General features: G+C 34.9%; 1 protein-coding gene across 7 annotated transcripts; it reads right to left on the bottom strand.

Annotated features, from left to right (window-relative positions):
• Nucleotides 1-25,609, bottom strand: ZNF711 (zinc finger protein 711). 7 transcript variants are annotated; one of them, XM_034649579.1, is made up of 12 exons: nucleotides 25,457-25,609; nucleotides 23,601-23,728; nucleotides 22,424-22,685; nucleotides 21,959-22,063; nucleotides 14,984-15,544; nucleotides 9,322-9,477; nucleotides 7,919-8,056; nucleotides 5,736-5,873; nucleotides 4,978-5,055; nucleotides 4,847-4,894; nucleotides 3,191-3,334; nucleotides 1-2,691 (listed from the first exon to the last, which is right to left on the bottom strand). In XM_034649579.1, exons 4-12 carry the CDS (start codon nucleotides 22,035-22,037, stop codon nucleotides 1,514-1,516), a joined length of 2,520 nt encoding a protein of 839 aa, XP_034505470.1. In that variant the 5' UTR covers nucleotides 22,038-22,063; nucleotides 22,424-22,685; nucleotides 23,601-23,728; nucleotides 25,457-25,609; the 3' UTR covers nucleotides 1-1,513. The 7 variants fall into 7 exon arrangements, with proteins under 7 accessions (XP_034505470.1, XP_034505469.1, XP_034505473.1 ...); XM_034649578.1 differs by having other exon boundaries at nucleotides 22,429-22,685; XM_034649582.1 differs by lacking the exon at nucleotides 4,978-5,055 and having other exon boundaries at nucleotides 22,429-22,685.
• Nucleotides 25,610-27,603: the final 1,994 nt, after the last annotated feature.

Raw genomic sequence — 27,603 nt, 5'->3', positions numbered from 1 at the left:
AATGCTTTTTATTGTATGCTCATTTCAATGAGTAACATTTAGAAATAATATTCCCACATAACAACGACAATCTTATTTTACAGCGTGTACATCATTTACAGCCACATAACACACTATTTTAAATTTTCCAAATTTAATATTCTGAAGTTAAGAAAGATAAAAAATTTATTCTCACGGAACAGATTCTTATCTGGTGCAAAAACAGAAAGGTGAACATTATTTCAAACACAAAGCCACAATATAGCATAAAGTAAAATTACATTTTAATTATGTTGAACAGCTGAGTGTAAACATGAAGCAACTATAACTTAAAAATACACATCATATGCATTACATTTATGAACAGGATTTTCATTAAATTTCCCTAAACCAGCTTTTTATATTAAGCGCCATTTTGATTTGCAGCATGCTAACACAAAGCGTTGTTAAAAGGATGCATATTTTAAATTTATACACTGTAAACTGAATATCCACCTCCAAACTCTATTGGCAACACAGTGTTTTGTTAAATACTGCATATATGCTGCCTCACATTGAAAATGCATGTTAATAATATGGTATATAGATTTTAAAAATCAAAATTTTCAATGGCATAAAATTGCACCTTTAAACATTAGAGCAAGTAAGACTAAAACAATCCTACTTGCTGAGACTGCCCTAAAAAGAAACTTCTAAACATTGTTTTTAAGAAAACTGTGTTCTCTCCATTTAATCTTAAGATCATTAAGAAATATAGTGCTAGCTTTATTTGCAACACTACTGCTGCATCTGTTTTAAAAAGCCACATTTGACTCAAATATATTTTTATCATATATGCCATACTGAAAAATCAACTTAACAATCAGAAAAAAGGGAACTTTAATCGTAGACTTCACTTTAGACTTCAGCAAAAAATGCCGTATTTTAAACATCCTATCCTGTGATAAAATCTTAGCAGCTCTGAAATTCTTTTTAATAGTATTGAATTAATATAAGCTGTTTTCCAGTGAGATTTCTTTTAATGAATACACAAAACTTTTGCCATTTCTGGAATTCAATTTTCAGTTACCATAAAAAAGGCTCAATGACTAAGTGACTGATGGATGACTGCATTTTATTGCCCCACCTCATTTCAAAAATCACATAAAAGTGATACTTGCTTGCCACAGCAAAACATTGCTAAACCCAATTACATATGATCTTTTCAGAAACATTTATCTCTAGTATGATCAGTCAAATAAAGTCATTGTCTTTGCTTTTCCCTTCTGTAATTTAATTATACATATAATACTATTAAATAGACACTTAAGAGTTTTTCTGCAACCATTCTATGGTGCTTCTTAAATTCTTTAAGTAATTTTCAAAGGGCTATGAGATCCCCTGTCAATTCAAATATTTCAAGATCTCTAATACAAAGAATGTAAAGTTATGATTTACTATCAAGCTTTGGAACTAGATGAAACAGTTCATGAAATTTTCCTCCCATGTAGCATATCATATTTTCGAAATAGCTTCTTTCTTTATATTGATCTTATTACATAAGAGCCTCCTTGTGGTGCCTCATAATATGCTGATTTTTTTCTGATGGTCTTCGGAATCCCTTCTTGCAGAATTCACACCTGTGTGGGTAGTCTTTTGTATGTATTGATATCACATGTCGTTTAAAGCCAGATGCATCTGTAGTGCTATATTCACAATACTCGCATTGGTAAATCTTCCTTCCAGTATGGGTCTTCATATGTTTTTTGAGCTCATTTTGTTGTCTGAACCCTCTCTTGCACCTTTTACACTTCAATGACTGATCCTTAGTATGAACTGAAAGGATATGACCACTAAGAATAAATGGATCTGATGTTTTAAAGTCACAGTGCCTACACTGATGAATCTTCCTACCCTTATGGATATCACTATGCTTTTTGAGCTCAGAAGGACGATGGAAACCTTTTTCACAGACCTCACATTTGTGAGGAAAATCCTTAGTATGGACAGATATGATGTGCCGCTTAAGGTCACTTGAGTTGGTGCTCTTATGGTCACAATGAGGACACTGGTGTGTCTTATGTCCTTGAAACAAATCCAGATGGCGCTGAAGCTCCCTCTCATCGCCAAATGCTTGAGGACAATGCTCACATTTATATGGTAAATTGCTACCATGCTTAGATTTAATGTGAGTTTTCAGATTTGACTGATCTGCACACCTGAAGACACAATACTGACACTGATATGGCTTCTCACCAGTATGGGTTCTCATATGTTTCTTGAGTTCAGAAGGATGTCGAAAGCCCTTCCCACACTCAACACACACATGAGGAAAATTCTTGCTGTGAACAGCCAGTAAATGTCTGTTTAACAGTCCTTGTTCTGCAGTTTCATAGTCACAGTACTTGCACTTGTGCATCTTCGGTTCCTTGTCTCTTAAGATAAGTTTATTTGAACTCAGTGGACTAGCCTCTCTGTATCTTCGTGTGTATTCTGTAAATTCATGGGTTTTGTCAACTTTGTTTATAAGCTTATGGCTTTCCAAGTGGTTATGGAAACTCACTTTCTTGTTAGTCGTAAAGTCACAATCTGTACACTGGTATTTTTTTCTCATTAAATGATCAGGATGATTCTTCATGTGTCTTTTCAAGAATCCCCTGGATTTAAACTTTTTTGTGCAAATATGGCAAGGGTATACTGTCAGGGGCTGTCCATCAGGGCCTATTATAACAGCTAGATTAAAAAAAAAAAAAGGAAGTTGCGACATTTGGCCAGATGTTTTAAGGGGTTTTACAACAAAGGTGCCAAAATTAGCTGGCATTCACAATGTGAGAACTATACTAGTAGAATAAAATCCTGAGGATAAAATGCACATTAAAAGCAACTGATGATAAAATAGCTCACTAAAAAGTAATAAGCATCTCTGTACTATAGACTACTCACCTGCCAAAATTTTACATACATTTTGTCAACTAGAAATAGGCACCCTTTAATGTGAAACCAACCTGAAAATTCTCTTTGAAAACACCATTTGGGTAAAGAACAAACAAGCATGGTTTTATTAAGTACCAGTCAAATACTTTAAAAAAAGAAACTATTTAAATAAAACAGACAGGTATATGGAAATTGGACTACACTGTAACAACTGACTCTATTTCCCTTGTTTACAAAAAGATAACTTCCACATTTCAAATCATGGTAATATTCATAAAACAAAGTATTAGTATTTTACCTGTTTGCCACTGCCTGGTTTCTCCCCTTCTCCTCTTCTTGGCTTTTTGCTTAAGTACTTTATTTGTATTAATGCTATCACAAATTTGAAGGTATTGTGCTGTTGTACTACTTCTGCTTTCTAAAGTTGAGTCCAAGGTATTTCCTAGAAAAAAAATTGATACCCTTTTAAGTTACATAATATTTATACTTTTTGGTTTTGGTTAGATGAATTACTAGATATGACATGGCATTAAGTTGCCACTGTGGTGCTATATTCACAAAGTGTATTCATATTCTCTCTTTTATACCCTTTTACACACACACACAACTGTAAACACTTTAAATAGGATATAATGTGAAATTAACTTTAAAATATCTCAATTTATTCATCCTAAAGCAATAAACTAATAAGGTGAATGTAACACGAGAGACTTTTATGGCCCAAACAAAATATTGGCATCATATCAATTTCTCACCAAAAAAGGATGATGAAGTTAAAGAGACTTAGAAAAGAAATATACATGTGTCAGTGAACCAATATGGTCATGGTGTAATATATAATAAAGTGTAATATATAACAAATAATACATCTCTTGTATATATGCTTTAGAATAATTTAATTCATGTAAAAAGTATGAAGACTGATATTAAAGACTAAGATAGATGTGGCAGGCAATTTACCACAATTTCAGTGGCATCAGTGTATACAGAATAAAGTACTTAATAATATCTTAGTTTTCACAAATCTGTTTTGTCATGCAATTTAGTTTAAAAGTGTAGACCTGTGGGGCACCTGGGTGGCTCAGTCCATTAAGCATCTGGCTCTTGATTTCAGCTCAGGTCAGGATCTCAGGGTTGTGAGATCGCGCCCCCCGCCAAGCCCTGTGCCAAGCCCCGTGTTAGGCTTCCCACTCAGTGCAGAGTCGGCTTGTCCCTCTCCCTCTGTTCCTCCCCCTGCTCTCTCTCTCAAATAAGTAAGTAAGTAAATAAATAAATATCTAAAAAAAATGTAGACCTGCAAAGCCATTTAGCTTATAGGCTGTGATGTATGCCTCTCATCAATTCCTCTGACATCTACATTTAAATTTAGAGTCAAGTATCTCCTAAAGGTAGAAACAGAAGAGTCAGACATTTTATCATGAGAAAAAGTCTCTTTGCTTAAGAAAATAAAAAGAAACTATCAACCATGGAATAACACTCTATGGAGTATGTATTATAACTAAAAAGAAAAATGAAGCTGACACCTGGGTTTTATTTAACAGTTATATACATCTACCGGTTGCCACAGAAATTAAGAAAACAGTTCTGCTCCAAGGAAGACATTAACAAGTCATTGATATCATGGATAATTTTTACTTTTTGTCAAAATAACTTCTATTTTATAATTTTCTCCATAGCAACCTTTTATGATTCATGTTATAAGTTGCCCAACATTTTTATCTTGAGATAAATCTAAAATGAACTGCACTCACAGAATAACACACATTATGTCTGTATATAAATTAATCAACTCCCAAAAAAGGCAAACTCCTATGTAACTAACTAGGTAGGGTATGACCAGGCAAGTCAGAGTCTACCACATGTGTCTGTACACACAAACCAATAACTGCTTATTTTCCAAGCAGTATATAAAACTGGCTATTTAACTTACATCTCACATAAAATACTCTCTCACCTGATGTTTGACAATCTTCATATCTCCGGGAAATTCTTCTTTCATCTCCTAAAAAAAGAAACTAATTAAAAACTTATATGCTCAGTTTAATGATTACTAGTGGATCACATCTTAATCTACAAAAATCTTACTTTGACCACTGTTCCTTGGATTAAATTTTTTTTTTGTTGAGTTCTTCCACTCCCACAGATTAGACATAATTTCACGCACTGAAAATAAGGGCTACTGTTAGCATCCTTGGAACTGTTACCATCCAGAACAATCTTACATTTTAAATAAAAATTGAGTAGATATTTCTGCAGAATACACTCAAAATTGAAGATGCTCGATAAACGACTGTTGAATGAATGAACCTTTGGAAAAACCAAGATAAGATAATGCATTTGAACACCAAAATTTTTCAAAGTAAAGAGTATACCTGGACCATCTTGTAAATTAAGTAGGAATGAGGTAAAACGGAAAGAAAAAAAAACTTGATAAATTTACCTTCCATTAGATACTTTGTAGAAGAGCATACCTGGATTTCTGTTTCTTTTCAAACCCCCAAAATCTTATCTGTGGTGTTAATACATGAAATAAGTTTTTGAAAAAAGGGAAGGATCAATTTTCAAAGGATATTCCTATTTTAGAAAAATAAAACTTTTTTATAACGGTAGGATTTTAAATAAATCCTACTGAAAAACGACAATGCATTAAGCAAGGCTTATTTTAAATAGCATAAGATACATGGTAGGAAAATCATGTAAGTACCTAGAAATTAATCAGTCCACAGCAAAACACTTTATAGTATCAGTCAATTCATGGGGGGCATTAGCACAGCATATTTAATGACCTAAAGGCTGATCAAATAGATATGTACTTATCAGGTGAAAAAATGCCAGTGTCCTACCATATGCCGCAGCCCAGACAACAGGGACAATTGTTTTATTAACATCAGAGTCCTCAAGCTGAGTCTCAGGGAGAGAAGTTCCTTCCTCTTCCCCTACAATGACTTCCATGTAAACTTCATCTGCTATTTCAGCGCAACCTAAATTTTAGAAATAATTGCTTGTTTATAACCCCAAATATTTAATAAATGGGTAAAAATTCCAAACAGTTTAAATCTTTCAACTGTCAAGATTTCAATTTGGTTAATTTAAAAATGACATTAGGCACTTTGGAGACTAGTGCCACTAGGAGACAATCATTTATCAAAACTCTTATTCTCCTCTTAGAACCTATCCTACAAAAATGACTTTTAGACTATATAAAACGTGCGCTTGAATATACTGACTGATTTTCCAGTCCATAGGGCATTACAAATTTGTAAAAAAGGTTGCAGTCTGTAATTCTGCCTGACTATTCTTTGGAACTCAGAAAGTATTTCCCATAGAACCAATACTAGAAAGTGGTCCTTGCTACCCCACATACTGTAACTTAAATGCAGTACTGTACATGCAAAGAAAAGTAGTAAAAAATACTAGTAATTGAAAAAAATGTTAAATAGAAATAATTAAATCACATATATATGTAATATTTATACACACATAATACATATGTAAGCTGGTGCTCATGAATATGTGGACAGCCTTTTAAGAGGCAGGATTTTCAGAGACCGTACTGAGAAAAAAAAAGCATTAAGTGAGACTCATTTAAAAAAAAATATAGTATTGGTGTAAAAAATTTAAACCTAGAGGGTCATTTAGTGTATTTTATGTGATATAACCCATTTAAATTTAGGCTGTTGACTAAAATTTGGCTTGAATTTATGCTTTTCCTTTGATTCACATACTGGGATCTTCTCTTCGTTATGGAAGAAACGTGGAAAAAATGTGGGATAAAAGTGTCCCTCTTCTCCCAAGTTTCCCTTCTTTCAACTGATGAGAAAGAGACACTGGTCAAAGTTTTCCACATCCCCAAGGAATTCTGGCATCAGCTAACTTAAGCTTCAGTCACCCACCTTCTATTGTGCCCCCTTACTGACCAATGAGTAAAAAAAAATATAAGAATTTAGAGGCCAAATAGAAATTATTTTCCTTTTCAATCAAATCCTCTAGACTTACTTGTTTTTATATTTTCAACTGTGGTGTGTTATTCATGTTTGGGATTGGAATTCAGCTTCCCATGGCTTCTAGGGAAGGAAATCTGAGGAGTGGAGATCAGAGTACAGTACAGGTAAAGCTGAGTATCATCCACGTAATGCACTGAAGTGGAGGCTCTTGCCCTTCTAGGGCAAAACAAAATAGTTTTTATCTCAGTATGTCAAGAAGACAGAAGCCTTAGGGAAGGGCTGCATTCCTACACTGAGGTGAGAAGAAAGAAGGCAGAGTAACATGTCATCCTAAGAAAATGGGCAGCATGGCAGGAAAGGAAATCTGAGGAGTTATTTTCACCCTGCGGTACTCAGCTCCAAGAAACCTTAAGCAGCAACTACTTGGAAACCATCAAAGGCATAGAAAGTAAAGATTCTGGCAGTTTAACTTATTTGGAAGAATATTTACTTATCTAATCCTTCAGTGACAGAAGGAGAACAACCAGTTAGCCCTTCCACTGCTAAATCCAGACAGAGGCCAACAGTGTTCACTGCCATGTGGAAAGAACACTGGCAGTAGTTAGACAGATATGAGTTGAAATCCTACATTCCTCACTTAATATTGAAATGATCTTGGGCAATTATTTAATATCCCTGAGTATTTTTTCCTTCCATAAAACAAAGATAATATCACCTACCTCAGAGACGAGTTGTATTAATTAATATATATGCAACATATCCAATAACACACAAAACAGATTTGCAATAATTCCATACATATTTGTGGGCTCTAATGAAGTCAGGAACCATATGTTGTTTATCTCTATATCCCTAATATCTGAGACAGAGTATTTCATGTTTGCTGATTTGAACAATACATGTACGCATGAATGGTCAAAAGGACCCTTTCCTTTTAAATTAATTACAGAAAAGGTCAGACTTACTTTATTTAACTTTGTTCTTATATAATGCTTGTATCTCTGAGATTGCTTAATTTTTTTTTAAAGAATGCATGATGGCTACTGACAAGTCACTACAGTGCCCTTTTACTGATATCTTACTAATATCATCTTCTTCTTGAGAAGAATCTTTAACTGCCATGTAAACCATCTTCTCCCGCTGCATTCGGCTCTGGTCAAGCACTCCGGCTACAGAATGTCCATTGGTGTACTCACTCTCTGTCACAATTTCTGTTCCACCTTAAAAATTAAATCACATATCAAAGTAGAGAAGTATCATGGAATAATTCCCTAAATTAATAAGAAGGAGGTATAAGAAATATTTTCCTGAGTTGCCTGGGTGGCTCAGTCAGTTAAGTGTCTGTCTTTGGCTCAGGTCATGATCCCAGAGTCCTGGGATTGAGCCCCGCATCAGGCTCCCTGCTCAGCAGGGAGTCTGCTTCTCTCTCTGCCCCTCAACCCACTCGTGCTCTCTCTCTTACTCTCTCTGTCTCTCTCTCAAATAAATAAAATCTTTAAAAAAATAAAAAAGAAATGTTCTCCTTTTGAAAATTATTCCCCAAAATATTCCAATATAAATTTCTAAGTGTCAAGAGAATTTTCTTATAAATTACACTCAATTTTCAGTAACCACTGAGAAATAACAACAAATGTTAACATTCACATTACACACATGCCAAGTACTATATAAGTCTTTAACATGTATTTTGCCCATTTAATCCTCACAATAGCCCTATGAGGTAATTACTGTCATTATGGCCATTTCATTGATGAGAAAACTGAGCCAGAAGGAGGTTAAGTAACTCACCAATAGCCACTCAGCTAAATGGCAGAACTAGGGTTAAAATCCAAGCAGCCCGCCTCTAGCCTTCCCTTAAATAATATAACTTCCTACTTTAAATCAAATCCTCTCCACTCATTTGTTTTTATAGTTCCAACTTTAATATTCTACTAATGTTGAAAGTATCCAAGAACAACATATTCTGCATTCCTGCTTTTTATTCATATACAATTTTTTAATATTCCATCCCCAAAGAAACTACAAAAAAATCTGCATTTCGAGCCCCACGTCAGGCTCCTCCACTATGAGCCTGCTTCTTCCTCTCCCACTCCCCCTGCTTGTGTTCCCTCTCTCGCTGGCTGTCTCTATCTCTGTCAAATAAATAAATAAAATCTTTAAAAAAAATAAATAAAGACAATTTTAGGGGCGCCTGGGTGGCTCAGTCATTAAGCCTCTGCCTTCGGCTCAGGTTATGATCCCAGCGTTCTGGGATGAGCCCAGCATCCCATCGCATCTGGCTTCCTGCTCAGCGGGAAGCCTGCTTCTCCCTCTCCCACTCCCCCGGCTTGTGTTCCCTCGCTTGTGTTCCCTCTCTTGCTGCCTCTCTCTCTGTCAAATAAATAAAATAAAAAATGTTTAAAGAAAAAATAAAGACAATTTTAGAATAGTTAAAAGATAAGAATTACTTTTAATTCCTATTATAGTAATAAATTAAGATTTGTACCTATTTCAACATCATCTTCGGCCTCAGCTTTAAATATATACACTTTTATTACTTCTGAACCAAATGCATCTTCTTTAACATCTTCCTGTGAACCATCACTGCCGATTTTTAATGGTGTGTTCCCCATATGCTCTAATTTTTCCCCAACATCATCCACTGTAAAATATAAAGAGGAAACTATTTTAGTCAAAAAGTATAATTGACATTTAGTGGATGTTAAGCATAAGTGAAACATTAAATGTGTTAATCACCTATCTGCTATATTCATTTAATGACTTATTATGCAACTATTGAAAGTGATATGATTCATGAAAAAAATATACAAGATCAGATACATTACATGATCATAACTATATAAAAACTTATTTGGAGATCTTAATTTATAAATGAAATACTTAATAACCATAGAGCTTTAATTAAAACAGTTTGGGAAATGATTAATCCTAACACCAAAGTTAATAACAGAAAAAATCAGAACATACAATACATAGTACTCTTAAAATAAGCTCACATAAACAATTCCCAAATGAAATAGCAGTATTTCTAAAACAAATTAGCATATGAAATCTAGAATTAAAAAAGAGGAAGCAGAAAACAGCTGAATTATTTTATATAAAGGGCTTTTCAGAAATTATAAAAATAAAATCTTAATACTTTTAATTTCTGTTGAGTCAATGGAAGACAACTTCAAACCAGAAATTTTGTGTACTTCTATATTTACTAACATATGCTAGACTCCAAAGTCATATGGAAAGGTAAAGCGACAATATTTGAGAATATTACTCACATTTTAAGTATACTTTAATTTTTGATTCTCTGCTCTGCAGTCTTTAAGAATAACATTTATTTTCACATGAATACTATGCACAAACTATGCAGTAAATATATATTAATAAACTTTGTTCTTTGACCATAGATATTAAACAATATATTCCCCCAAATATTATATACCTACCATTTTTTATTTCAATGTTTGTACCTATAAAAACTGAAGCGTAACCTAAATCGAAAATCTGCTCCTTCCTGTTATGTATAACATAGCATCATATAAGAAACATAAAATCTTAAAGCCTCTGACTATATCTAAACAATTACAGAACCCTTGAAAAAAGAATAAAGTGACATAAAAAAGTTATTAATGCAGTACTCTTAAAAATGAATTTCAAGAAGATCTAAATGGGTCAAAGTCTAGATTTCCCTTACCTCGGTTTCAAATCTGAAACATACAAACACAAAAATATTCTTTTGGCCTTTCAGAATGGTGAAAAGACAGTAAGTTTCAGAAATTCTTTTTACAATGCAAAGCTACTTTAAACTTTGTGATAAAATAGAAATGATTCCATACTATTTAAGAGTTCAAATAGCCTGTCTATGAAAGAAAGGACCTAAATGGTCAAAATAAATAGAATAAATATTTTCATTCCATCATAGCCCCTAATTCTATTACTATGTTTTTTGACAAAATTCTTTTTGACAATGGGACAGATTGAAATGAAAGAATAAAAGATGATGAAGTATCTGATATTGATTTAGTAGCTTCTTCGAAAATATGTTAAATTAAATTAAAACAATGACATCACAGAAAAAATTAAAAGAAACGAGTAAAGCTTCCAGAAAATGCTTTCTCATTCTTGAAAATAAAGATCTAGGATATCCAAAAACCTCAAAAAGTGTCCAAAATATTAATTTCTTAAGTTGGAATAACTTACAGTAAATTAATAAAATACTGAAAATACTCTCATTTGATAAATACTGCTTTATTATAATTGAATGGTTTAAAGTGATCACAGTTCCTTCTGCAACAAACTAAATTAAAACTATAATTCATGAAATTTAAGCTCATGAAAGGAAATACACATCTTTTGGTCACTTCTCAATAGCTTTGTACCATAGCTTTTACTTTAAGTATCGAAGTAACTGTTGCTATTCCTATTCCATTTATACCATGCCTTAAGTCCATAGTATAATGTATCCATTATTTTCTACTTAGATTCCTCAGAATTAACAATTTTGAAATATACTGAGTAACCAAACTTGTTCTGTATTTTAAGTTCATAAAAGATGATAAAGTTTTTAAGGATGCTAGTGCGCAGTTTTAAAAATTAAAACCATCAACTTAACCAATATTTATTCTATATTCTTCATTATAGAAAGTACAAAGTTAACAAAGATTTAATAGGCAATCAAGTGATTTTGGAAATGGATTCTCAAAGATCTTCTTAATGCAAATAATACTCAAAATACCCCAAATTAAGGCTTAACCTTTTTGCTTATTGTAAGGCTTTCAATATCCAAGTCCCACAGTGTTGTTTCTTAACCCACATGACATTCCAGGCAGTAATAGCAGGTAGTATTATACACATCACAGAATTCTACTGGTGCTAAGTGTAACATAAAACAGTAAGATGCACTGTTGGCAAGTTTGCTAATGTTCAATATTCTTTTATATAGCTGAATAGCACAGTTTTATTAAAAATTCAATATTCCTTTTAAAAGCTGAGTAAGGCTTTTTACTGTACCCCTTTTATGTTACAACTACCAAAATTATATGGTAGATATGTTATTATCAATATAGAGTATATTAATGTACCACAGAGATGGGGTCAGGCAATATGTAAATGATCTATATTTCACAGAATTGAAACAAACAAAAGTTAGTAACATTTAGATTACAAAGGTGTTCTACTCCCAGGTGTATACCCAAGAGATCTAAAAACATATGTCTGCACAAAATCTTGTACATAAATCTTCATAGCAGCATTATTCATAATAGCCCAAAAGTAGAAAGAGAACCCAAGTGTCCATCAACTGATGAATGGATAAATAAAATGTATATCCTTATAATGAAATCTTAGTAATGAAAAAGAGTGAAGTACTGACACATGACACATGCAACAATACAGAAGATCCTTGAAGGCATTATGCTAAGCGAAAGAAGCCAGACACAAAGGACTACAAATTACATGATTCCATTTATATGAAATGTTGAGAATATGCAAATCTATAGAGATAGAAATTGGATTAGTGGTTGCCAGGGGAGGGAGAGTGGTAGGTGAGGGAGGTGACTGCTAAGGGGCATGTGGTTTCTTTTTGGAGTAAAGAAAAAATTCTAAAACTGATTGTGGTGATGGTTATACGATGCTATGAATATACTAAAAACCACTGCATGCCTTAAATGGTGAATTTTATGGCATGTGAATCATATCTCAATAAAGCCATTATATCAAAAAAATACAAAAGTTTTAACTTTTCTTTTTTTACCCTTGAAATTGGTGAGGTTTGATGAGATCTCCCATAATGACCCAACAAGACATTTTGCTTTATACAAGATTATGTTCCCGAAAGAAATATAAACTGATTTTATAGGTAAAAAACAATTTGGATGCATTATATTCGTTCATTATTTAATGGAACTTCCCTCTTCCAGTGCAGCTTTTATAAAGGAAATCATCACCCATAAATGTCTTGTGGATGTTAGGTATTTTTAAAGAAGAGCACACCTAAGATAATTTTAGAAAGATACAGTTATTCTATATTAATTTCCAAGTTACTTAAGCAGAAGTGGGAAAACCTAACCATGTGCTAAGATAAAGAATTTGTGACATTTGGCCTGAAAGGCGAAAAAGCTCAAATGCACCTCAGATATGAAAGAAGACAAATTCCCTACCTCTAAAACTCAGCTACTGATAAGATTTCCTCATAGGAATATTTAGGGACTCAGGAACAAGACAAAGGTCTGTTTTAAGTCCTCAACTTTATCTCTTAGAAATTTTGAAAATCTCTATCTTGGAAAAAAAAAAACCAGAAAAGAGGACTTTTTAAATTAACATTGAGGCTTTTAAGGCAATTTATTCTCTTAACTCCTGTAAGAGTCAATGGCCAAGAGAAACCAAGAGGTAAAGATAATGAAATGAAAATTATGAAGGAAAAAAGGGAAAAATTAAATCAAAAGAGAATAAAATAAAATAAATGAAAATGGTAAAGAGTAACTAGTTCCAATTTGAGTATAATATCCGTTATAAAAATAGCCAAGGATCTGGGTGGTGGGAAAATGGGTGATATAAAAAAGTATTTAATTTTTGTATATTCCATTTTCTACAAAAAACTGCTTTAAGTTTTAATGGATTTTTTTTTAATTGTTGCTGTTTCTTTACTAATGATTAAGGAGTTAATTAATTCCCATTCTAAATTTTCCCTAAAATGATCCCATAGCAGTCCCAGTATTATTCAAACAATACGATTTTCTTTATAATCTTTAGTTTATTCCTCTTAGAGTAGGACACAAGTCCTTTGCATTTGACATATATGGCAATATAAAGATAAATACTGTAAATTAAAATATTCCAGAAAGTCTTAAAAAATGTTTTGCAGGATCAAATCACAGAAGATATGTTAAGGCTTGACAATTCACAAAACATATCCTGTCTAAATTTTAAACTACTCTAATATCAAAGAGTTTGATTTGACAAGTACTTTTGTAAAGGCATAATATTATTTTGATACAGAAAGGCTGCCAACTTTTGTCACACCATTTTATATGATCATAAACATAGTTTTTTTTAATGTCAGTAAGATAAATATGGAATTCCTTTAGTAATGGACATCAATTTAAAAAGAGGTAATAACATTTGCAGACAGTATTTTAGTGGCTTAACTCATTCCCTTAAAAACAATGTGAATATTCACTTCAAAAGTGGTTACAGAGGGAAAAAGCTAACATGCTAGACTTCAGAATCATATTTACAAATTAAATAAATCCAATTGGTTTTTAGTTTTAAATTCACTGATACACATATAACATACAATCACTTTATACACACATACATATAACTCTACCTGTTGATGTACTTCCCAATCAATCCTTTTTTATTTTAAAAAGAAAAGAACAAAAATCCACCATGAAAAAGTGAAATTTATCTAATCTTTATTACTTCCAGCATGATCCCTTCAAATTTTATAAAGAATAGACCCACTTCTTCCTCAGACTCCTTCAATAACTCATCATGAGATTTTTTATTATTGTTGCTGTTCAGGCAAACCCACCACTTAAAATGAGAACAAGATATTTCTATCTTCCTCCTTCAGACAGAATGTCTTATAGACATCATAAAGCAATCTGAAATAAACACAGTAAAGTATTTTTTGCTTAGAATATGCATATTTAGACAAACGGGAAATAAACACGGGGAGAACTGCAGAACAGAATCTGAGTTTAAGATTTCCTTTTCAAGTATTTAATAAAAAATTAATTACACATTTCTTAATATATAATGCTTGAATTCCTAAGCAAAACTGAACTGACAACTCGAGTACCTGCTACAATAAAGAGAAAGCAGTGGCTGCATAAAATAAACTTCCCACTTTGAAATATATATATTTACCATTAAAAATTTTATCAGTTAACACTCTCGTTAAACCTTCCTTTCTCCTCTAAGATATTAATTACATTATTTTTGTTAATTTTGGGTATGAATTTTCATTGAGTAAATTAAAAATATGAGCAAGTTCAAAAAAGCATCTCAACAACACAGCTTTGAAAAAAATTATTTTTCAAAAGGATTATCCCCATGATTTGTATTGAATAGATCCCCCATCCCAGAAAACCTTTCCAGGTTATGTATAAACCAATCTCCCAAGTAATTTTGTCTTTTGTTTCACTTACAAGATATCATTAAGTAGTCTTCAGAAGTGCTCTTGACATCATCATCATCATCATCATCATCATCATCATCATCTTCGGTTTTAATAGTAACTGAAGAACCAGGAACACCACCAGCTCCTTGAATCACAGTTTCTGTGTCTGAATTAGTGACAAGAACCTCCTCTGACACCATTGTGGGAGAGTCAACTCCTGAAACACAATCTTGGACCACATGTTCTAAGTGTCCATCAGGACCAGTAACAAGGTCAGCCACAAAAACCTGCTCAGGTACTCTAACGGTTTCTGTTATTAGCTCAGAAGTCAAGATATGATCACTATCATCTTCCTCTAAGTCTTCTTCAATAGCAACATCAGCTTCAAGTACAGCTTCAGGAACAATTACACCTTCGGTTACTACATCAGTCTCAGTGATGATATCAGGCCCATGGACAACTTCAGCTGCAAGGCCATGATCAAGGGTTATCCCATCATCTGTGACAACATCAGAAACTAATACAGCCTCAGGAACTGAAACAACAATATGGTCTCCATCGATATGTGCAGTACCAGCCATTCCAGCCACTATAATACAAACAATTATCCAAAAAAAGTAAAGTTATTTTATTAATTAAAAGTAGTATATTTAATGTATCAGATGACATAAAACATTTTAAAAATATGAAATAGTTCTGGCCAAACTATCATTAAAAAAAAACCACTGATAAATTAACTGTAGTAAAAACCATCACCAGGGGCACCTGGCAGGCTCAGTTGGTAAAGCCCATGACTCCTGATCCCGGGGTTGTGAGTTCAAGCCCCACGTTGGGCATAGAGCTTAAATAAAAGTGAAAAACTAACAAAGAAACAAACAAAACAGCACCAACCAGGCACTGGTGTGGAGGTGGGTGAAAACAATGTCAGTAAAATCTAAATTAAGACCTTAAAATAATGCATTTTATTTTCTTTATTTTCAAGTAAAACATAAAAGCCACAATGAGATATCACTATATTAGAACAGCTAAAATAAAAAATAAAAAAAAAACAATACCACCACAGGTTGGGGAGGATACAAAGAAAGGATCTGTCATACATCGCTGGCAGAAAGGTAAAATGGTAGCAGCCACTCTGGAAAATATATGGCAGTTTCTTACAAAACTAAACACGTATTTACCATACAACCAGCAATAACACTCTAGGGCATTTTCCCCAGAGATATTGAACATATGTTTACACAAAAAATTGTAGATGAAAATTCATAACAGGTCATAGTAGCTATTTATTACACATAGTAGCAAAAATTTGAAAATAACCCAAATGTACTCCCAGTAGATGAATGGTTGGTAAAACCAACTCTGCACATTTTTACCACGGAATGCTACTCAGCAATTAAAAGGGGACAGACTATTGATACATTCAACATCTGAATGAATCTCCAGAAAATTAAGTTATGAATTCCCATAACTAAAGGTTATGATACCATATAATGTATACATGGAATCAATATAACATTCTCAAAATTATAAACTATAGAGATAGAAAACAGATTAGCAGTTTCCAAGAGTGGGCGTGTGTGTAAATAGGTTGGCATAGCATATATGTGGTAATGGAATAGTTCTAGATCTCTACTGTGGTGGTGTTTACAAAAATCTATATACAGGATAAAACTGCACAGAACTATATACACTCACACAAATATATGTAAAAACAATGATGAAAACTTAAGGAGGTCTTTAGTCTACTTAACAGCAATTCACCAATGTTAACTTCCTAGTTTTGATATTGTACTACAGTTATATAAGATGTCACCACTGGAAGAAGAGGAGTACAGGCTACATGGGACCCTATGTACTATTTTTTTCTTCTTCCTGTGAGTATTGTTTTTCAAAAAATTAAAATTAAAAGGACACACAAACATAAATGGGTACTAATATGTTTAATTAAGTTAGTAAAATATGACAAGTTGGATATATTATAAAATATGCATTATAAACATAAAAGTCCCTAAACTTCCTTATCTTTTAAGAATTACTACACTCAAAAGTGGAAGGAATCTTTTAACACCTGATTTTGGGGAGAAAAATCCCATCTTATTTTAGACAAAGATTTGGTTTGATAAAGTTCATACACAGGGATTCTAAATTGCACTAAATTCTAAACTAGTAAATCTGCAGGAACAAAGCTTTAAACAATGTTTTTCTTGAGTAGCATGGTAAACAACTCCTACCCCCTTTATAAATGTAAAAGTGTAAAATCCCTTCACGAGGAACTCTTAAATTCTGCCTCACGGAAGTGTACAGGAAACAAGTTAATAGAGTTTATGGACTAGGTTATAATAAAATTATCTACATTAAATAATCTAATACAAAGCCTTCTCCACATAATGATCACTTTCTATAAAGTCATACCTGAAAGAGTGCCATTTGCTACACAGTGTTCATTATTATTAACCAATTCATTATGGAAGTTAGTTAACAAGTTAGGATGGAGACCAGTGGACATTAATACTCCTACCCATTAAAAGACAAGGTGAGAAGGGAAAGGTACCTTTCAGAATTATCTTCCTTTCAATTCCTCTGTATTGTTCTTAGTATTCTCAAACTCTTGCCTAAACCACCATATTACCCCAAAAGGGTAATCTTGGAAATCTGGTAGACAAAGGGAGTATGTATAAAACAATTACTTCCTATTCACTTATTTTTCCACTGGCCATTTTGGAGATGGGCAGTTGGTGAAGGTTCAAATTTAGCATTCAGCCAATTTAGGAATGCGGTTTTTAGCAAGGAAAAATTAAACATTAAACCTATAAAATTCACAGTATTGGAATTCTATGTATATAAACAATAAAATTAATATTTTATAAAATCCTTTCACAGGTCAGATTTAAAATATGGACAATTGTGGAGGTCAGTATGGTTTCTGAGACTGGACACTAGGGAATGATGGAAGGATAAAATAACACTTAGTTGCTGGCCTAGGTTCAGATTAACCTGGCTGGGATGATTCTAGCCTCTAATTTAGTAGGAACTTAACAGGTCAAAATAAATCAGACCTAAGCTAAAATAAATCCAAATATGCTTGTTTAAACTGAACTAAATAATATCAAAGATCCTAGACAAGGAATTGACAAGTTCCCCACGGTGCTGGCAGATTACTCAGACCAAGATCCAAGATGTCTCCTATTAAATTTTGCTTTTTCCTCTTATCAGCTCATCTGCTAGATCCCAATGAATTTCTAAACAAAGTCACTTATTTAACTACACACTAGCTATATTTATTGAGCAATGACTATGAACCAAGCAACCTACTAATATTTTTACATATACTATCTCATTTAAGCCTCAGAATAGTTGTATAATGTATTATCTCCTTTTTAAATATGAAGGAACTATAAAAATATGAAGGAACTATGGTTTTAAAAAAGTTATATAAGCTTGCCCAAGATTAAAGCTGAGGGCTGAACTTACTGTTTAACTTTAGACTGGCTTATTTCTACCTGTTAAAAGGAGGAGAATAGAATTTATTTACCATAGAGACTGTTTCGTTTTTTTTTTTTTTTTAAGAGATTTATAGGACTAACCAAGTGAGTCACTATTAAAGGAACAGTTTGAGAAAGAGTAAAAAAATCTGGGGCACTTGGGTGGCTTGGTCAGTTAAGCATCCGACTCGTGATTTTGGCTCAGGTCATGATCTCAGGGTTGTGAGACTGAGCCCCATGTTGGGCTCTACACTGGGTGGGGAGCCTGCTTAATATTCTCTCTCCTTCTCCCTCTCCCCACCCCTACTTGTGCACACATTCTCCCTCTCTCTTTAAAAAAATGAGTAAAAAGATCTATCACACAGTCACTCAATTAAATTTTATAGCATTTAATAAGCAGCATTAAATGGCATTAACTATTTATCTCACTAGGTAACAAATTATAAATGGTAAGAAATCATCATTTAAAAAGTGTGAAAGCAATTATATAACCAAATAACAGTAAGAAATAAGTCATTTCAAACATTTCCCATTTTACTAAAGTTATTTCATTTAAATGTAAATACCTGGAATTTCACCAGAGGTATAGGGAAAAATTTGGTATTTGTTGGGTCTGTCTTGGGCCACTATCTAAGGCTGTTTTGCTATTTAAGTCACAGAGCAACATAGACTTTTTGCATCAATAAAATCTTAACTATTAAATTCAGTGGCACAGATTCCAAAGGACAACTATTACACTGAGACACAAGCAAAGTTATTACACAAATCATGTTGTAAATTTTTAAATCTCAGGGGCACCTGGGTGGCTCAGTAGGTTAAGCATCTGCCTTCAGCTCAGGTCATGATCCGAGTCCTGGGATCCAGCCTGGCGTGGGCTCCCTGCTCAGGAGGGAGTCTGCTTTTCCTTCTCCCAGTCCCCCTCCCCCTGCTCATGCTCACTCTCTCACACTCTCTTTCAAATACATAAAATCTTTTAACTTTTTTTAAATCTCAAGTAGCCTTCAAAAGAAACTGGTCTAATAAGTTTCTGACTTAAATTAATATTTCAAATTCTTAATATAGTAGCCATCCTAGCCCCACCAAAAACATTATAGAATTTAAAGATCCTGTGATACACAGTAAACGTATTTGGTTAGCTCTACCTGTGCATGCCAAACTGTTTCACAAATATAATTACTTTATGGGATTGCAAATATCTAAGTTTTGATATTGGCAGAAATTTAGAGGGAACTGATACAGGCTACAATATTGATGAAACTTAAAAACTATGCTAAGTGAAAGAAGCCAGACACAAAAGGCCACATATGATATGGTTCTACTTATACGAAATATCTGGAATAGGTAAATCCATAGACAGAAATATTAGTGGATGCCTAGGTCTGCAACGGGGTTGGGGGTGACTGCTAACGAGTATTAGGTTTTATTTTTCCAATGATGAAATGTTCTAAAATTAGGTAGCAGTGATGTTTGTACAACTCTGTGAGTATACTAAAACCACTGAACTGTATTCTTTAAAATGGGTGCATTGTATGATATATGAATTATTATCTCAATAAAAAAATTAAAAAAAGAATGTACATAATGTATTTCAATATGGTTGTTCTACTTCCCTAGCAACTAAAAGGAAGTAAAGTATTAGATGTAATAAAGGATTGATTAAACTTTAAGACACCAAGGAGGAACAATGAAAAGGAAGGTAAGAGGAAGACCAAGTAAATATTCACCAGCACTAAATGGACATTTTCTCCAATCTTAGAAAGGAATCAGTCTTTACTTGCTAACAGGCAACTTCTTCAGGAGTGAAGGAGGTCTGGCACTTCACCAAATGCTACAGGGTAGGTTAAATTTTGTATCATATGGAGAAAATGCTGTATTTCTTCCATTTCTAAGATATTTTTATTTTATTTTATTTTTTTAAAGATTTTATTTATGTATTTGAGAGGGAAAGCACAAGCAGGGAGAGTGGCAGAGGGAAAGGGAGAAGTAGGCTCCTTGCTAAGCAGGGAACCTGATGCAAGGCTCAGTCCCAGGACTCTGAGATCATGACCTGAGCCTAAGGCAAACGCTTAACCAAATGAACCACCCAGGCACCCTCTAAGATATTTTTAAAAGGCAAAAAATTAAAGGTGACATTTCAACCAAAATGTATTTACTATACTGAAGTTAAAGTGTTCCAGTATTTTAAAAACCATTTCTAGCAAAGAATTCACAAAATTCTCTGTGAAATCTTTACTCTTCAGTTCTTTGTCCTACGTCTAGAATTTATTCCTGGACTTTTTTCACCCAAAATCACTTCTAAGTCATCCATAATCAACACAATTGACTTCTTTTTTTAATGTTTTTTTATTATATTATGTTAGTCACCATACAGTTGACTTCTGACTCATTTAGCAGAATGAATCAATGATTGCTTTCTATTTCATCAATTCACTACATAATCATCTCCATCCCCACCACGTTCAATCTTGATCTATGCACCACATCTTTATTCATCAGACAGAAGTGTCAGGGAATCATAGAACTGGAAAGGACCTTAAATGTTATCTAGTCCAATCCCCTCCCAAAAGTGAATTAAGTAATTTGCCCAAGTTTACACAGAAAGTTAATAGGACTGTCAAGACTCTCAACTACTGCAGGCTCTACAACAAGGGACAAAATAACATATTCACATTAATGTGAAAACAGTGGTAGCATTTTCTTAATTGAGAAATGTATTACTAGTTGTAATGCCCCACCCCTGATATTATCTTTGATAACTCCATAATACCTTGTTTTCTGTTTACTTTTTATCCCAATTTACTATTTGTCTTTTCTACTCTCACTCCACTTTTCTTCAATTCTTACCACCCTATCCCTGCCTCTTATACTTCAGATATCTCAATCTCTTCTATAATTCAGACTGACCCTGCCCAAATTCAGTTTCTTTGTTGACTGTGATAGAATCTTAACATTTCATCAAAATAACTACTGTTAAGAGGCTACTGAAAAACTTGGCCACAAAAGTAGGGAATCTTTTCTCAAAAAAAAAAAAAAAGAAAATTGTAATGTTACTAGAAACAACTTTCTGAAGATACTACATCAGAATATAATTAATCACCTAATGCATGATATTCCTATATCTCACTATATAAGCATCTAACTTCTTTGTAATGACTGAAGCAGTTCCTTTTCCAGTTTTATCAACATTACAATTTATAATGATTTTAGAAAGCCAATTTAATATTTCCTACATTCAAGAACTGATGTGGTTATTTATGTAAGCTGAGTTTTTTTCATTTTAAATGCCACATTACCACTATATTCCAAGTTTCCTTACTTCAACCTTCCCACAAAATTTTAAGAATGATTTTAAGTAGACTACTGACACATAGCTTTACTTTAAGAAAATGAGCCTTACAAATGAACTTTCCTAGCAAAAGAACAAATTTTCATAAATTCTCCCCTTCTTCAATATAGTTTTGAAATTTAGTGCTATGACTTTTAAAAAAGAAAGAAAAAATACAACAAAGAAAATGCTTTACCAAAATCCTGCATAATCATGGTATGGGCCATTCTACAGTCTGATGTGTGCAATCCAAGACTTCCACCACCTGAATCCATATTTAGCAAAGCTCATTCACAAATCTCTGTAAAAGAAATGGTTTTAAAAATAGTTTAAATACGTTTAGGCCCAAGTCAGTTGTTCTGAGAAAAAAATGCAATGGAAAATATGCCTCAGAACCATGTGTGCAAATCTTATTACAAAGGAAAATAAAAACCTTGATTAGATAGTTTATGTGACAAGCATAAGTAAAAGAAGGGCTAAGTGAAAGGAAATAAATCAAAGATAATGGAGAATAAGACACAGTAAGGGTGACAAGCCACAGGGTAAGTGATAGAGGCAAGCAAAAGAACAAAACTGTAGCACTGACGTTCCAACTAAAATGTAGGTTATAAAAGAAGAAAAAGAACAAGATGACAACAGACAATGGTTGGGATATTTATACATTACTAGAGGACTCAGGTGTCTAGTATTAGTGAATTTCATCCAGTGGCTCTCATCCATTTCTTCCAGACCCAGCTCAGCCCTGCAGCGGAGCTCTGCAGATAAACTTGTGTTTCACCTCTGGCTCCCGGGGTTCTACTTATAATGTACAATGTTCTATCCCAGTTTCCCTGGAGTTCTTTGAGCCAGTAAGGACTTCTGGCCTCACTCTACTACATTCTCTTGTCTCATAGTTTTGAGGACTCATGAAACATGACTGCTTCCTAAATATGGTAGAGATAAGATCAATCACATACAAACATTTAGCAAATTGTTCCTTTCAGAATATCATTTACTTATAATTGTACAACTGACTTTTTTTCTTAATAATTAATAAAGTCACTCTAGCTTCAAGCTAGTTTTGAAAGCAAGGATTCTATTTCACTTCAAGTGATGTATCCTATATTTAAGATCACCAGACAGTATGGAACCTAAAGTCAAATGCTGTCACTAAGCATATTTCTTAGAATTACATATGTGTATTTCCCCTTCAAACATAAAATTCTAAGTATATCAACCAAAAAAATCTGTCAATTTTATAAAACATTTGTCTCATTTTTATTTAGGAGTGTTTAATAAATTGAGCTATATTGCACAAAAGATGAGTTTGTATCATTAAACTTTTAGAAAGCTGCCAGGTAAAGCAACTAAATCTATCCTTAAGTATGATCACTAAGATTTTTTTTCCTTGCCTTAAAGTTCTATAGGTGTACAGGAGGCAGGAGAGAATAACATTTGAATCATGTATATAAAAATCTTTACAGCAATAGTTGTCATTTCTGTGTATCAAATGATTCAACAAAATTATTTTATGTATTAACAAAATTATAAATTTTTAGATATTCTTGGCTGTATTTTGTCTTTTTTTTTTCAAATACCACATTGTTTCCTGCCTCCCAAATGAAACCATCAGAACCAAGATAGTTCATGATAAACTACCCATATGTTCACAGAGATAAATCAAAATGCCATAAGGACTTATTTTTAACACTTAAAACAGTGTACTATTTCAACTTTAAACATAATAATTACTTTCTTTATCACATAACTAATAAAACAATTACAAATGCCTTAAAATATTTTAAACACTTAATTTTGTTTAATTATTAAATAAGATAAAACATTAATTTGTTAATCACCTTAATATGACTGTCTTGAAGAAATTGTAGATTTTCTTACATATTGTAAAGTAAAATCTGCAGCAATTTGTTTTTATTATTTTTCCTTCTGGCCTATGTTATTTTCTTTGGGAAAACGTTATCTTTACCTAGTGTAAAAACACATTCATAATTAGACATTTTAAAACATTTTAAACCAAATCTCTTACACAACTTCGGAATTTTCTTTACACTTTAACGTGCAGGGTGAGTTTGAGAAGGGCTCAAATGCTCAAATCTCTTCATCTAAAAAGTATCCGAAGGGATTCCAACAGAAACAACTACCTACTATGATATAAGCAACATGATTACACTTAGAATTCGACCACTTCATTAAATCAAATCTTCTCTAAAGCACATTTAAAAATCACTAGCAACACCTTATTTTGGAAAGTGAAAGAGAACCAACCAAGGGCAAGCTTTACCCTTGCCAAATCGATAGAGAAAAATCTGCACTAGCCCTCAATTAAGTGTAAGAATTTTAACACATAGTGCAACTACTATAGGAAGTATCACACTGTATGAATACCCAATAAACTGGAGCACCTTTTTCCCATATAGGAAGTTTAAATAAGATCAATAATAAATGAGGTATGCGAAGAGCGGTGTGTTAAGTGTTCAACAGTCAATAGATAGCTGGGCTTCTCAGTATTCTCAAGAGTGCATCTCACATCCTTATTGAATGGAGGTAACCACTAAATACGCTTCAAGTAAACATCCTTCTATCAATGTACGGGGAGCAGAAATCACAAAACAAACAAACAACCAAAAACATTTTACTCTCATCCGTCTCCTCCAAACAGCTCATTCAGGACCTAGCTTCTCGGTGATGTAAACAGGGTGAGAGGTAGAAGAGAAATCTTAAGGCAGCAGAGCAAGAGAATGCGAAAGTAGTATTTGCAGAGATAGGAGACAAAGGAGCTCTGGCAAGTAGCAGTATTGCAGCTTTGGACGCAACCCGCTTCCCGCATAAGTCTCCCTTTCCCACGACCATGCCAAGTTTCAATCATTTCGAGCAGAACACACACACGTGCCCTCTTATATATTACCCATACGACTGGATCTTAAACCAAACAAGAGAACCTTCTCCGTGGAAAGGCAGAAAGCAAAGAGACAAGAATACCCGTTCCCCTCCTCCCTCCTCTCACTTGGTGCAGCGGTCGGCACCGCTGCTACCCACACCGTGCTGCCCAACCCCTCATCCTCCTCCAGCTCTCTCTGCCCCACTACATGGGAGACGGCTGGGAACCAAAATGGTGGTGTTTTAGTGGAGGCGACAACTGCCGCACACACCCGCCCCCCCCCAGGCTCTGCCTGCTCCCTACCCCCTAAAACGCCCGATTCGGTGCCACCTCCTTGCAAACGCCACCATCCCTCGCGCATTCCAAGGTTACCATAAGCAGTAGGCGGGGTGGAGGACAGAGAAGTGGGAGGGGAACGCGAATGAAAGGAATATTGGGGGGTGCCGCCGAGAGAAAATGCCAGGGGGACGCCGCATTCTTCAATTCACCGTTTTGTTTTCCGCCATTTTCCCGTCACCCTAAACCACCGACGGTCTCAACGACGGCTCCTGCCCCTCGGGCTTCTGGCCTAGAGGAGGAGAGGCTGCCTGAGGGGGAAACCCCACCAGTTCCCTCAATTCCTCCAGGCGCCAGCTGCGGCTGAGGAGAGAAACTGCCAGACCGAGACGGGTGCAAAGCTTAGGGACTAGACGCCACTTCCATTGTTCCCTTCACCCTACACTACAGGCTGGGTGTGAGCCTCTCCTCCTCTCACATGGGCGACACTGAGCGCCGCGGACCCAAATCCCTCTACTTTCCCTTCAGGAGTCTCCTTACCTGAGGCCACTGCTGCCTCCGCCGCCGCCAGTTGGATTCTGACCGCGCTCCAGATTTCTGCGGGGGTCGGCAGCTGTGGATCTGTACGGTCCTCGCATTCGGGTTTCCGAGGTTCCGCAGCCCGGACCAATCACAAGCTACTCTGCGTCTGGGAGGCGCGCCGCCTTGTCCTTCTTTATATCGCTGCCGACATGCTGAGGTTGCATTACGTCACGCTGCCCTTGCTGCAGGGTAGGGGGCCAAAGGGAGAGCGCGCGCGCGCGCTCAGGAGCTCCCGAAGCCCGCGCTGGGTTTGGGCTTGGAGAAGCCACGGACTTGCAGTGGGTAGTGGGTGGTGGGTGGCGGGGGAGAGTGCAGCGCGGGCGAGTCTAAGTAAAGAAGCTTTGGATCTCTGGGCGCCCCTGAGGAGTTTCCCTGGGAAGATTTTCTGTTTTCCAGGTTTCCCAAGGGAGAAGAAGAGGGGGAGGGGGGAAAATCAATGACAGAATGGCAATTCACTGAACCTCTAACACATGTTGGAAGACATTAAAAAAAAAAAAAAAAGATCGGTCCTACTCTCGAGGATTTGACCAATTAGGCCGTCCAGAGTGGTAAGAGGTATGTCTCCCCACCAAAAACCCTGTGTGTGTTTTGCAGTTTCCTTCCCTCCCTCCTTTAAATTCCTCTTATATTTCATAATGGTAGGCAATTCGATGAAGAAAGTAAAGAAGAACGAAGAACGGCATAGAAAGGAAAGGTGGACAAGGGACCTAAATGAACACGAAATATCTCTTCAGTGTGTCACTTTCAGCTTGTGTCTGCACAAAATGGGAGAACAGTGAGAATGGTGATGGGTGGGGAAAGAGAGAAGAGATGTGACTAAAAGGTTGTATTTGCAAAGGGCTTCGTAATCTGAAAATTCAGCTTTAGCACTGTAAGCATTTGGATTGAATAGCAGTGTTAAAGCCGGGAAAGGATACGATCCTAAAAAATAAATGAAGGTGACTCGTTACCTTTGGCTAAATAATTGGAATATTTTACAAATAAAACATGTTATTATTCTCAATTAGCTAATTTCTCCAGCTCCCTATAGCCTGATATACCACTAAAGGATTTGACCAAATTAGAGGAGACATGATGTGAAAGCCCTAGCACAGTACCGGGCTCATAGTAGACCGGGAGACAGCGACTTTCTCTGTACAGGACCAGGTAGTAAATATTTTAGGCTTTGAGGGCTATAGGGTCTCTGACACGAATATTCAAGTCTGCAGTTGTAGCCCCAAAGCGGCCATAGACTGCTTGTATACATAGTACGTACACAAAGGAGCATGGCTGTGTTCCAGTAGAACTTTTATTTGTGGACACTGACATTTTAATTTTATATCATTTTGTGTCATGAAAATTACTTTTCTTTGAATTATTTAACACTATTAAAAATGTCAACACCATTCTTAGTCACAGGCCATTAAAAATAGAGGCAGTGTTCCAGATTTGGCCTGTGGGCCATAGCTTGCCAACCCCCGTAGGTATTACACTTTTATTTTCCCTCCTAAATGAAGAAGGTATTTTTATGAGTGTAGCCCCATATGTGATGTGTTTCTACATTGGCTACTCTGGCAAATACTACTTGAAATGTCTTCTCCCAGAGACAATTCCAATGGGACACTGATGGAAGAAAGCTAAGAAAGATGCGGGGTTTTTAACATCAATCACCTTTGTGAAAAATTGTGGTAGATAATTTTTAAAACCTGAAGATCATCCTTGCTCCTCCCTCTTTCTTGGATCATCTGAGCCATCAAAATGTCCTGAGAATTCTACTTCCTTAATATCTATGGAATTCATCCTTTTTTTAAAAAATAAAGATTTTATTTATTTATTTGGGAGAGAGAGAGAATACAAGCAGGGGAGTGGCAGGCAGAAGGAGAGGAAGAAGCAGGCTCCCTGCTGAGCAGGAAGCCCAAAGTAGGATTCGATTCCAGGACCTGGGGATCACGACCCGAGCCAAAGGCAGATGCTCAACCGACTAAGCCACCCAGGTGTCCTCATCCCTTTTTTTTTTTTTGTTCCTAATATCATTACCTTGTTCGGGTTCACATCTCTTCTTAAATGGATTACTGCAATACCTTCCTAACTAGTTATTCTATTCATCTGCCCATCAAATCATGAAA

This window comes from Ailuropoda melanoleuca, chromosome X, assembly GCF_002007445.2.
Source record: "Ailuropoda melanoleuca isolate Jingjing chromosome X, ASM200744v2, whole genome shotgun sequence".
NCBI classification, from domain to species: Eukaryota; Metazoa; Chordata; class Mammalia; order Carnivora; family Ursidae; genus Ailuropoda; species Ailuropoda melanoleuca.
Note: the sequence above shows the minus strand (reverse complement) of the source record. Positions and strands in the feature narration are given on the sequence as shown.